The 11691-nt window shown below is 40.0% G+C and overlaps 1 protein-coding gene across 1 annotated transcript in view; it reads right to left on the minus strand.

Annotated features, from left to right (window-relative positions):
• Window positions 1–3597: 3597 nt before the first annotated feature.
• The window catches only part of NOX3 (NADPH oxidase 3), an 82385-nt gene continuing 74291 nt past the window's right edge, over window positions 3598–11691 (minus strand). Inside the window, exon 13 of the mRNA XM_006868449.1 lies at window positions 3598–3724. Within this exon, the coding sequence (XP_006868511.1) occupies window positions 3598–3724 (127 nt within the window). The remainder of the gene's footprint in view (window positions 3725–11691) is intronic.

Genomic DNA, 11691 nt, shown 5'->3' on the forward strand with positions numbered 1-11691 from the left:
CTCCATGTTGTAAGTTACATACAGAAAGACAACTTCATATCAACATTTCTCATCTTTCTGAACAATATATCGCCTTGGGATGTTCTAATTCTAGTGTTATCCTCTCAAGCCCTACATTATTGTGGCTTAGTATTTTAACTTTACTTAAAAATTCCTCCTGAAATAGTGATTTATTTTCTTTTATAATCAATGCTTACATTTTGACAAGATGTTTCCACTGTCTTTGATTATCATTGCTTATTTCATTCCAAGAATTGAATTCCCTCCTTCCGGAAGTACATCTTGTAGTCATTGTTTCAATGACATAAATCCATTTCCAGTTTTCTTTTGTTTGAAAATATATTTTGTATAAAAATTTTTCTGAGCACAAAATTTGCAATTGATAGCTGTGTCCTCTTTGTACTTTGCAGTGGTTACGAATCGGGCTGCGAACCTTAAGGCCAGCAGTTCGAAACTACCATCCGCTCTGCGGGAGAAAGATGAGGCATTCTGCTCCCGTAAAGATTTACAGCCTCGGAAACCCTGTACAGGGTCGCTATGGGTCGGAAACGACTCGACGGCACTTAACAACAACAACAACAACAATCTTAATATTACCTGATCTCCATGCTTTTGAGAAGGTAACTGCTGGTCCTGTTGTTCATTTGTAGGCAATTTATCTTTTCTGTCTGGCTGCTCTAAGATCTTGTCTTTCATGATGCTGTCTGGGTATGGACTTTTCCTTCCCTTTCCTTTCTAGCTCTTCTCTTTCTCCTGTCCTTTCATCTCCTCCTTTGTTTCCATCCCTTTTGTAACCTTTCATTTTCTTTCTTTTATTGGAATTCCATTTAACTATCAGGTATGGTGCTGTAGGATAAGCACTGTAGGTCCACCGGCTGCTCCTCGGAAACCCTGTATAGGGTTGCTATGGGTCGGGAGTGACTTGATGACACCGAACAACAACAACGTTAGTTATTTTGGAACGAATCTGTATTTTTAGCATATTTAGTATATCTATTTAAGAACATGTTACTTATACTCATTTTAAGTATGTTTGTTGTTGTTGTTGTGTGCCTTGGAGTCAGTTCTGACTCATAGCAACCCTGTACAGAGTTTCCAAGGCTATAAATCTTTACGGGCACAGAAAGCCTCATCTTTCTCCCGTGGAACAGCCGGTAGTTTCGAACTGCTGACCTTGCGGCTCGCAGCCCGATTCGTAACCACTACGCTATAGGTTTTTATTTTTTGAATCATTTTATATTATTCTAATTAGATAAATGTATAGAAATATAATTGCTATAATTGTATTTCAATTTTGAATGAACTCTTTCTGCTTTTAAAATGTATAATTTCAATTTAGCTATTGCTTTACCAAAGATTTTCTTTTATTTGAATAATATCTATAAGGTTTGTTTTAAAAAATTTTTTTTCCCATATGGATAAACCCAAATCTACAGATTCTACATTGTGTGATAGGAGAAATAAAAGTTCAAAACTGAAAATATCAGAAGTAAAAACAGTGACAAAATATTTTTTTTAAAAGGGCAAGTGTATTTTAATTTATTAGTCAAAATATGATTGTACATTTTATTTTAAACAGGCAAGAAAAGTAATAAATATGATAAAGTATTTAAATTTCCTGTTAAAGATTACACATCATTAATGGCAGAAAGATGTAGTTGTGAAGAGTGAATCAAGCGTAAATGGGAAACAAATACACAAAAAGACTGAGTATATTAGCTTTTATATTAGCTTTAGTAGAGTTGACATGATATGAACCAACAATACTTAAAAGATACTGAACAATTCCAATGCAGAGTTAGTAGAAATAATTTTTGATGTATCATAGCATATACCCAACACAGAATCAACATTTGTATCTGTGGATAAACCAAAAGTAATAATCAATTTGGATGAGCTGACTTTGTGTCAGTCTGATTTTGTAAAAACAAACCATGCCCAATCAATTTGATAAGAAGCATTTGAAAAACATAATCTATTTTAATTATAATGAGATGTTTTTGCTTTATTGTATGTGACATGTATTTATAAGCTAAGAATATATGGTGTGATAGTCTGTTCTCTGTGGAGTTCTAGTTTGGCTCTGTCGGATAAGTACTGGCCTACTAACCACAAAGTCAGTGGTTTAAACCCACTAGCCGTTCCTTGGAAACTGTATTCAGGGTCTTTGTGAGTCACAACTGACTCGACAGTATTTAACAACAGCATACTGTTCCCAATGGCTGGTTATCATGAATGCTTTCCTAAATGGGGATTCTTAAAACTAGTTTCTGGAATTTAGGGTAGAATGCTTTGGATCCAATCTCTTGTGTGAAAATCTGTATAAAACACTTGAGAAATCACTAATTAAATCTGCAGATACTACTAAGCTATATCCTAGTCTTGGATATTAGAACTAAATGTCAAAACAACTTTGAAATATTGGAATTCTAAACAATTCATCAATACTTATAAAGAAACCTATAAGATGTGACCAATACCAGGGAGATACTTCGGGATCTACATGGTATAGAAAGACGCGCTCAAAGGAAGTATCAGTTAAAAAATCGCCATTATGTTTATAGACCAGAAATTGAGCTGGGGTGTGAAGATTATCATCAACCAAAATGTGATTTGTATTTTTGAAAAGAGAGTGAGGAAGACATTAGGAAGAAAGGGAGGAAGGGAAGAAAGACAGAGAGTGAAACAGAAAGAAAGGCAGACAAACATAATGTAGTTGTATTAACACCAGGCCTATAAGAACCAAAAGATCACTCTCCTATCCAATGCTGGTCATGTTTCTATTAGAACCTTATGAGCTGTTTTATCAACACATTCTAAAGTGAAGTGAAGAAATGGAAGTGTATTTGAAGAAAAGCAATAAGAATGATTGAAAGGCTCAAAAATATATCCTGGGCTGAAAGGGTAAGAATTTAGTATTGTTTGGACTAGAAAACAAATAATTAAGGGATGATTTTTATTATCATTTTCAAGTATATAAAGGGTTTTTGTGCAAGGTAACCCCCATAGGGGATTTCCTAGGGCGGTAGAGGATGCAAAAAGTACAAAGGACCTTAAGTTTAAAGCAGGAAGAGATCAGATTGGGATATAAGGCAGATGTCTTTGCCATCAGGGTGATGAAAATTTGAAACGACTTCTAAAGGAGACTAGGAGGCAGGCAGCGATGAATCTACACAGTGTCTGTGAAATCAAGTGTGATTGTTAGTTTGGAAAAGACTGCCTGAATCAGGGTTAGCAAACTACTCCCCACAGGCTGTCGATCTGTTTTTCTATGGCCTGTGAGCTAAGAATGATTGTCGCATTTTTAAATCATTGAAAAAAAAAAAAAAATCAAAAGGCTATTTCATGACACATAAAAAGTATATGAAAGTCTATTTCCTTGTCTACAAATAAAGTTTTATTGGGATACAGCCTTGCCTATTTATTTCCATATTATTGGTGGCTGCTTTTGTGGTGTTGAGTAGTCCTAAATGAGATCTCATAGCTCCCCCCAAACCTAAAATACTTACTATCTGGCCTTCTATAGAACAATTTTCTTGACTCCTGACCTAGAGATTGTATCCACTTACACAATACTGGGACTTTTGTCTACAAAGTCTAGAAGCTTTCTTTGTTGTAATAAAATTGAACGCCCCTGGGGTCAGCTGATGAATACAAGCGGCACATCTTTTGAAGTGTCTTTGAGAGAGCCTTGGGTCCACAGAAGAACACACCAATGCTACTGCTGCAATAGAGATAAGAAAAGGTGTTACATGGAACAAGGCCAATGGGAACCAAAGCGAAATTATAGCATCAACAGAAGAGTGGTTGTGACTTTTTGGTTTCATTGTGTTTTGTTGCTATACCTTTTCCATTTCTCCTTAAATGTCCTTTCTCTACTTTCAGCTCCGCTGTATCTCACCCAGGTTCCTAGAGTCCCCCGACACCCTCACTTACACAGGCAGGTGGGTCCTGGAAGATGGAGGCTGTAAGGGGTGATGTGACTTTGGGGGAGAAGTGATATGGAGATGATGTAGCCTGAGAACTAGGTCAGGTGACTGTGATGAGATCCACTGGTATCTGTGACTAGAATATAGGCTCTGTGAGAATAAGAACTTGGTCTGACTTACTCATCACAGTAACCCCAGGACCCAGTGTCCAGCACTGTGTGCTCTGTAAGTATATGGTTGTAAAATGAAAGAATGAATGCTTCCGCTGCTTAGTAACTCTGTGGTCTTGGGCAAATCACAGGATCTCAGTCTTTGCGTGTGGAAAACAGAAACATCTATGTTGTACGTCTTATCAAAAGCAAAATGAGCAACGCCTTGAAAGGGGTTTGGACTAATAATATTCTGTTCAACCCTGCCTTTTTATAGAAAATAAAAATATATAAATTAGTAGTAACTTAGTATTTTTTCTTCTCTTAAAATTGCCTAGGATTTTTAAAGGGGACCAAAAAGAAGAGTTAGCAAGGGAAACAAAGCCAAAAACAAAAAAACAAACATTGCTAAAAAGGTAGTCACCAATTGTTATTGTCTGTAATCATGACATTCCTGAAAATGGGGTTGAGGAGCTGTATTTGCATAAAGTCACTGTCTAAGGTCTTCTCAAATCCCCAGGGACCCTGACAGTTTAGCTCTGTTTATCGATGAAGCACATGTGTTATTATTATTTTACTAATATGTATACTGATATAGATTACTAGTCCACACACATGTCTGCAGTGGTGCCCACTGTCTGTGGAAGTTGGAGTGGGCCAGGCTTTACAGGGAACTACAGACTCTGTCTCCCTTCATCTTGAATTTTGTTAATTCTTGGAGCACTTTCCCAACCTCTGGCACAAACCAAACTAGTGACTTCATCCTAGATCAAAGAAATTGAAGATTTTAAAGGATTTTTTTTTTTACTAACTTCTGCAGTCTGAAATTGATCAAAGGTACAGTCAAGATCCATTGACAATTACTGGTGATTGGGAAATTGGAAACAAACTGTAGGGATCTGCAGTTGGAAAATATGGCCTTGCTGATAGAAATGATGTTCCAGATGGCATGATAGGATTCTGCAAGACCAACAACTTATTCGTTGCAAATGCCCTTTTCCCAACAGCCTAAATGGTGACTATAAATATGTACCTCACTGGATGGAATACATAGGAAATAAATTGACTGCGTTGATATAAAGAAATGAAGACGACGTTCAGTATCTTTAGTCAGAACAAGGCCATGAGTCAACTACAGAACAGACCATCAACTGCTCATAAGCAAGTTCAACTTGAAGCAGAATTAAAACAAGGCCATGAGAGTCAACATTGTTTGACATTGAGTACATCCTTTGAGTACATGATCCTGAGTACATCATTCATGAGATGATTGGAAATCATCTCAAAAATGGATCTGATACCTTGAACATTAATGATTGAAGATCAAACAAGTCTTTAAAAAGACAGGGGCAACTGTCACAACTGTAAAGGTAGAAGTTTTGTAACAAAAACAGGGAGTAGTTAATCTTACAGTCCAGAAACAGAGGACCCTAGGACCATCAAGGGAGAAGAGCTCAAGCGGAATGCAGGATCCTATCCAGAGAAGCAGCGACTCCAGAGATGGAGGCAGAGATGGGGACATGAAGAGAGGGAGCAGCTGAGGACTCTAGATTCATGAGGGAATGAGAGCTGGTGGCCAGGAAGCAAACTTGCAAAATGTGCGCTCTGGTGGTTTAAATTATTATACATGTCTGAGTGTTTTTGTGTACATTCCTCCGTACCGCTCCTACCCCCTTCCCCCCCCCCCCAATGGAAGCAAATACTGTTGAATGATGATGCACAGAGGAGACTACAATCACTGCAATGAAATGATGGTATAAAGCCGATGTTCTCCCATGTAAACTATCACTCAGTTCACACACACACACACAAAGACAGGGAAGAAACAGAAGACCAAAATGGATGTCAGAAGAAACTCTGAAACTTGTTCTTGAATGTAGACTAGCTAAAACAAATGAAAGAAATGATAAAATAAAAGAAATAAACCAATGGCAGCTTGAAAAGGCAAGCTAAACTGTTATAATGCAACGTGCAAAGATTGGGAGTTAGGAAACCAATAAGGAAGAACATGCTGGCATTTCTCAGGCTGAAAGACCAGAAGAAACAATCTAACCCCTTAGTTGCAGTATGAAAGGATTTCACAGGCAAAATATTTACAACACAGGAAGCATCAAAAGAAGATGGAAGGACTACACAAAGCCACTGTATCAAAAAGAGTTGGGAGACATAAAAACATTTTAGGAGGAAGAATATGATCACGAACTGATAGTATTGAAGGAAAAAATCTAAGCTGCAGTGAAGGCATTGAAGAAAAACAAGGTTCCAAGAATTTGTGGACTACTCACTGAAATATTTCATTAATGGGCTCCGTGCTGGAGGGGCTCACTCAGCTATGCCAAGGAATTTGGAAGACTGCTACTTGGCCAACTGACTGGAAGAGATGCATATTTGTGCCCATTCCAAAGAAAGGTGAGCCAACAGAATGTGGAAATTATTGAACAATATCACAAGAACATACGTTGGACTTGCTGTAAGGAAGGACTAGTCTCTAGAGAAGAACATCATGCTTGGTACAGTAGAGATTCAGTGAAACAGAGGAAGACCCTTAGTAGATTGGCACAATGGCAGCAACATTGGGCTGAAATAGAGCAATGATTGTGTGGATGGCACAGGACCAGGCAGGGTTTGCTTCTGTTGTACAAAGAGTCGCTGTAAGTTGAGTTGAAACCATCATGACAGCGCCTAACAACGTAGCAACAGCCTAGATCAGATATTCTCAAATTTTGCTGTGCATAAAATCATCTATGCAGAATGTTAAAAGAGGTTGGTTCCCAAGGTCAGATCCAAGAACTACATTTTTATCAAGTGCCCCAGGTGATTCTGAAGCAGGCTGTATTTGAACCACACTTTGTTAAACACTATCTTAAGAGAAATTTATCAAACTTCAGAGCAAACCCTTTTCAACATCCCAAACCCACCTTCTTTGAGTCCTTCTGACTCATGTTACAGAGTAGAACTGAGTACTGTTGTTCCTTTTTTATTATAAGCGTTATGGAAGTAGATTACCAGATCTTTCTTGTATGGTGCTTTTGAACTGCCAACCTTAGGCCAGTCGTCAAGCACAAACTGCTCATGGCACGAAGGCACTTTCGCTCCCTTTAGACTTCCATGCCTGGTTTTTGTTGGTAAGTGTCTGAAGGGCTTAGTTCTTAGGTTATGGATTAATATGGTTCTCTGATATTTTCCTATCCAAATTTTAATTATGCACAGCATTTTTATGGAAAAAAAATAGGGGCTGCTTTTAGGTCCATTAAACCCGATAATAGAAATGGATGAATCTATCACATTTCAAACTCTAGCTTCAAGGGAACTTCTCCCTAAGTACTATTTTTAGAGACAGCATTCCTGTAGTTTGATTCTACAGTGTGATTTTTTTTTTTCCAGAATTTTTTTCTCACTGAAAATAAGATTTGTAACTTAGTAAAGCAATTCTAAAGTGCTTTTAGTGGTGAGATAGTCAGTGCTTAGGATTGCTGTTGCTTTTACTACTTTGATGCTGCATAATTTGAAGTGTGCTACTTTTCAAGGCCTTGATTTCACATCTGTAAAATGGTAACAATACTAGTACCTAGCTCACAGAATCTCTGGGAGGAACAAGACGTTGCAGGTATGGCTCTTAGCCACATATTTAGTACATAATGAACTTTCAGTTTTGTAGTTGTTGTTATTAGGTGCCATTGAATCAGTTCCGACTAATAGTGACCTTATGCACAAGAGAAGGAATCACTGCCCGGTCCCACACTATCCTCACAGTCATTGTTAAGCTTGAGCCCATTGCTGCTGCCACAGTGCTAATCCATCTCATTGAGGGTCCATCCCCTTTTATAGCGACCCTACAGTTTACCAAACATAATATCCTTCTCCAGGGACTGATCCCTCCTGATAACATGTCCGAAGCATGAGAGACAAAGTTTCACCATCCTGGCTTCTAAGGAAAATTCTGGTTGTACTTCTTCTAACACACATTTGTTCGTTCTTTGAGTGGTCTGTGGTACTTTTAATATTATTCTCTAACACCATAACTCAAATGTATCAGCAAAACTCAGATTCCATTATTATTCCACATGAGGTCTGCTGGTCTACCTAATTCATGGAGCTGAACTAAAGATATGGGCAATAAATCAAAGAAGATGACAGATTCCCTGACCAGAACTGTTTTGAGCTTTGGACTAAAGCAGTTTGAGTAATGTTAGATGGGACAGCCAAGATCCTTCCCAGTGAGGAGTTCCACCTTTGCTTTGTGTCTGGTGCCCAGAGATCTCTTTGCATCTATTTTCAAAGATGCTGTGATGTGTGGTAATATTTGCCATTAGAGTAGATGTCCCCAAAGAGCTTGCCCACTGGCCTACTCCCAATAGGATAAGATTGCCCTTTCGTTTGCAGCCACAGTAGCTGTTTGCAGAACCTGGTAGCACTCTTTGAAGCTCTGCTTTAAGACTTCCTTTCAAAGGATTCCTATTACTGGCTGCCAGGTGTGTTACTGACGTCCCCCCGACGTGCACAGCTATCCTGCCTCTTTTGAAGTTGTGGCGATTACACTGTACAGCTAAGTTCTCCCTTTTCCATATTAAGGGCCCATCACTCCTGGTTGTGTGATCACCAAAAAGCCCCACCAAGGAAGTTCTGTCCCTACGCAGTGTGAAGGCGACCCGGCCAACCCTTCCCTTGCTCACTCTGCTCCACTCATGGCACACATGGCATTTTTCTACTCACTTTGCTCACTGTCCTTGCAGCTAGGATTTCAAGGACGCAGCCTGCTCGTCATGAATGCATACTGTGAACCCTGGTGTGAAAACCCTCACACAATGATGTAGGTACAGAGTCAGTGGAGTTGTTTTTTGCTGCTGCTTTTCTTTCTTTTATGAGGCAACAGACAAATGCTGCCAACCACCCCTAATGGGGCTGGTAAAGAGACAAAACAAAGAAGCAGCTCGTCAATAAAATTTCATTACCCAAGATTTCTTAGAATTATAAAAAGATCCTCTGTAAAAGAAGAATAAAAACACAAGGCATCAGTCTTCTGTTTACAGCCTGCGTGCTGCACAGGACGAGCTGATCGGGGGCAGCATCAGCAGCATTGTCTGGGTTGCTGACTTTGATGAGGTAAGGCTGCCTCTCACACAAGCTGCAAAGATGCTTAACTACGTTAGCCACATTCTCTTTAGCTTGGAGAAGCCACAAAGGCAAACCTCCTTTCTCCCTCCATGTTTGCAAATTAACGATGGTGCTCTTCTTCAAGAGGTTGATGCATTTTTCAAAAACAAAGCAAAATGGGTCAGCCATGTCTTGCATGAAAGGCAGCCAAAGTATCACCTGCCAGGAGACCTGAGCCCAGCAGGTATGTATGTCTGTGTGGGCGCACCTGGGAAGAATCCTACTACTTCAGAGACCCGGTTCTGTTGCCTGGAGATCTTCTTTCTTTAAACTGCCTTTTTTTTTTGGTCTTGGCTTTTATGCTTAGTAAGTTATAACCCTGCAAAGGCAGACCCTAAACCCCATTAAAAAGAAAAAATCAAATTACTTTATACCCCAAGTGCATTCTGCAAATAAAATCGATAATCAGAAGCTTTCCCTGGATTTGTGGGGGCTTAGAAAGAAGACAACATGAGCCAAAGTCTCGGTAGCTGACAGTGGACACAACTTGTGGTTAATCTATCCTAGTGTACATTTTTCATCAGAAACGGCTCAGATGACTCATCACATAATTCTATTGGGTATAACACCTTCTTTTTTTTATCTCTGTAGATGATAATTGTGTTGGCCACTTAGGGGTGTTTTTTCTTTTCTCCCTTAACTTAGCTCCTAAATAATTTGTAACAGCCAGGCTACATTACTTTTCTGTGTCCTACTGACTTACTGGGCTTTGGGAGTTACAAATGTCCATATCAAAAACCAGAGAAATCCCTACCGATGCCCACTGTTAGGACACTTCTGCCTCGTTCATGTTGGCTCTGTTGTCTCTGGCAGCCAGATGTGCTCTGAGCCCAGCAGCCTCCTCATCCTCACACAGTTTCCATTTGCAGCCTGCTGACCATTGAGGTTCCACAGAGAATGTTACTGCCCTTGAGGAGCTCGTCAACTACTGGAGAAAGTCAGGTGTAGTTGACATGTAGCTTTGGAGCCCAGGGGGAAGGTAGAACCATTTTTCACCACATCCCCTTTCTCCTCTGTTACCAACTGTACCGTGTCCTCCTAAAGTATGTATTGTAAATCCCAACCCCTAAGGAGCTCTAGTAGCATAATGGTTATGAATCGGGCTGCTAACCTCAAGGTTGGCAGTTCGAAACTACCAGCTGTTCCGCGGGAGAAAGATGAGACATTCTGCTCCTGTAAAGATTGGCAGCCTCGGAAACTCTGTGCAGGGTCACTATGAGATGAGTCAGAGCCGACTCCACGGTACTTAACAACAACATGCCTGTAGCAGAGTCTAATGTGGCACCAGGCTAATGCTCTGGACTGCAAAGTCGGTTTGAACCACAAGGTCAGTACTTCAAGCTCACCAACTCCTCCTTGGGAACCCTATATAGGATGGTTATAGGTCAGAACTGACTCAAAGGTACTTAACAACAACAACACAACACCATACCTGGGGAAGAATTCTTGGTATGATAATCATTGGACTGTGAAATACAAGATTGGCAGTTCAAACCCAGCAGTCACTCCTGGGAAACTCTGTACAGGATCACTAAGAGTCCTCACTAAGACTCCATGGCACTTAACAACATCGACATCCCTGTAGATATAGCCCAAGTTTGGAATAGGGTGTGCTTTGTTATGTTAATGAAGCATCTCCCTGTGGGATGTGTTTTCAGCTAATCATTTTTGAGATATAAAAATTGCAGTTTAGAAACAGAAGCAAGCACAAAAGGAAGGGAAGATACAAGAGTCCTTCAAAAACTGAAAATGCAGGGTAGATAGGGACAGGCAACTTAGACATTGGCTACCTATAATGAGGGGGTGATAAAGGCACGAAGTGACTGGCTTACAAGGTTTCAAGAGGGAGTTTAGTTTAAAAGTGTGTGTGTGGGAAGATAGAGTCCCCACTGAATAGTTTTCATCACCAGATGGGTCTGGTGAAAAGAGATGGGGATAAGATTCTTATAATTCAATAGTGAATAATTGTTATCATGACTAATTGTGGCCATCACAATTGTAAAGGTAGAAGTTTTGTAACAAAAATGGGGAGTAGTTAATCTTACAGTCCAGAAACAGAGGACCCTAGGACCATCAAGGGAGAAGAACACAGGTGGAATGTGAGACCTTATCCAGAGAAGCAGTGACACCAGAGATGGAGGCAGAGATGGGGACCTGGAGAGAGGGAGCAGCTGAGGATTCTAGATTCATGGAAAGAGAGGCACTGAGAGTTGGCGGCCAGGAGGCAGACTTGCAGAATGTGTTCTTTGGTGGTGTAAATTATTATATTTATTATATATGCCTGAAGAAGCTCTGGTAGTGTAGTGGTTACGAATCAGGCTGCGAACCTTAAGGTCAGCGGTTCGAAACTACCAGCCGCTTCGTGGGAGAAAGATGAGGCTTTCTACTCCCGTAAAGATTTACACCCTCGGAAACCCTGTACAGGGTCGCTATGGGTCGGAACCGACTCGATGGCACTT

Source organism: Chrysochloris asiatica, unplaced genomic scaffold, assembly GCF_000296735.1.
Source record: "Chrysochloris asiatica unplaced genomic scaffold, ChrAsi1.0 scaffold00117, whole genome shotgun sequence".
Lineage (NCBI taxonomy): Eukaryota > Metazoa > Chordata > Mammalia > Afrosoricida > Chrysochloridae > Chrysochloris > Chrysochloris asiatica.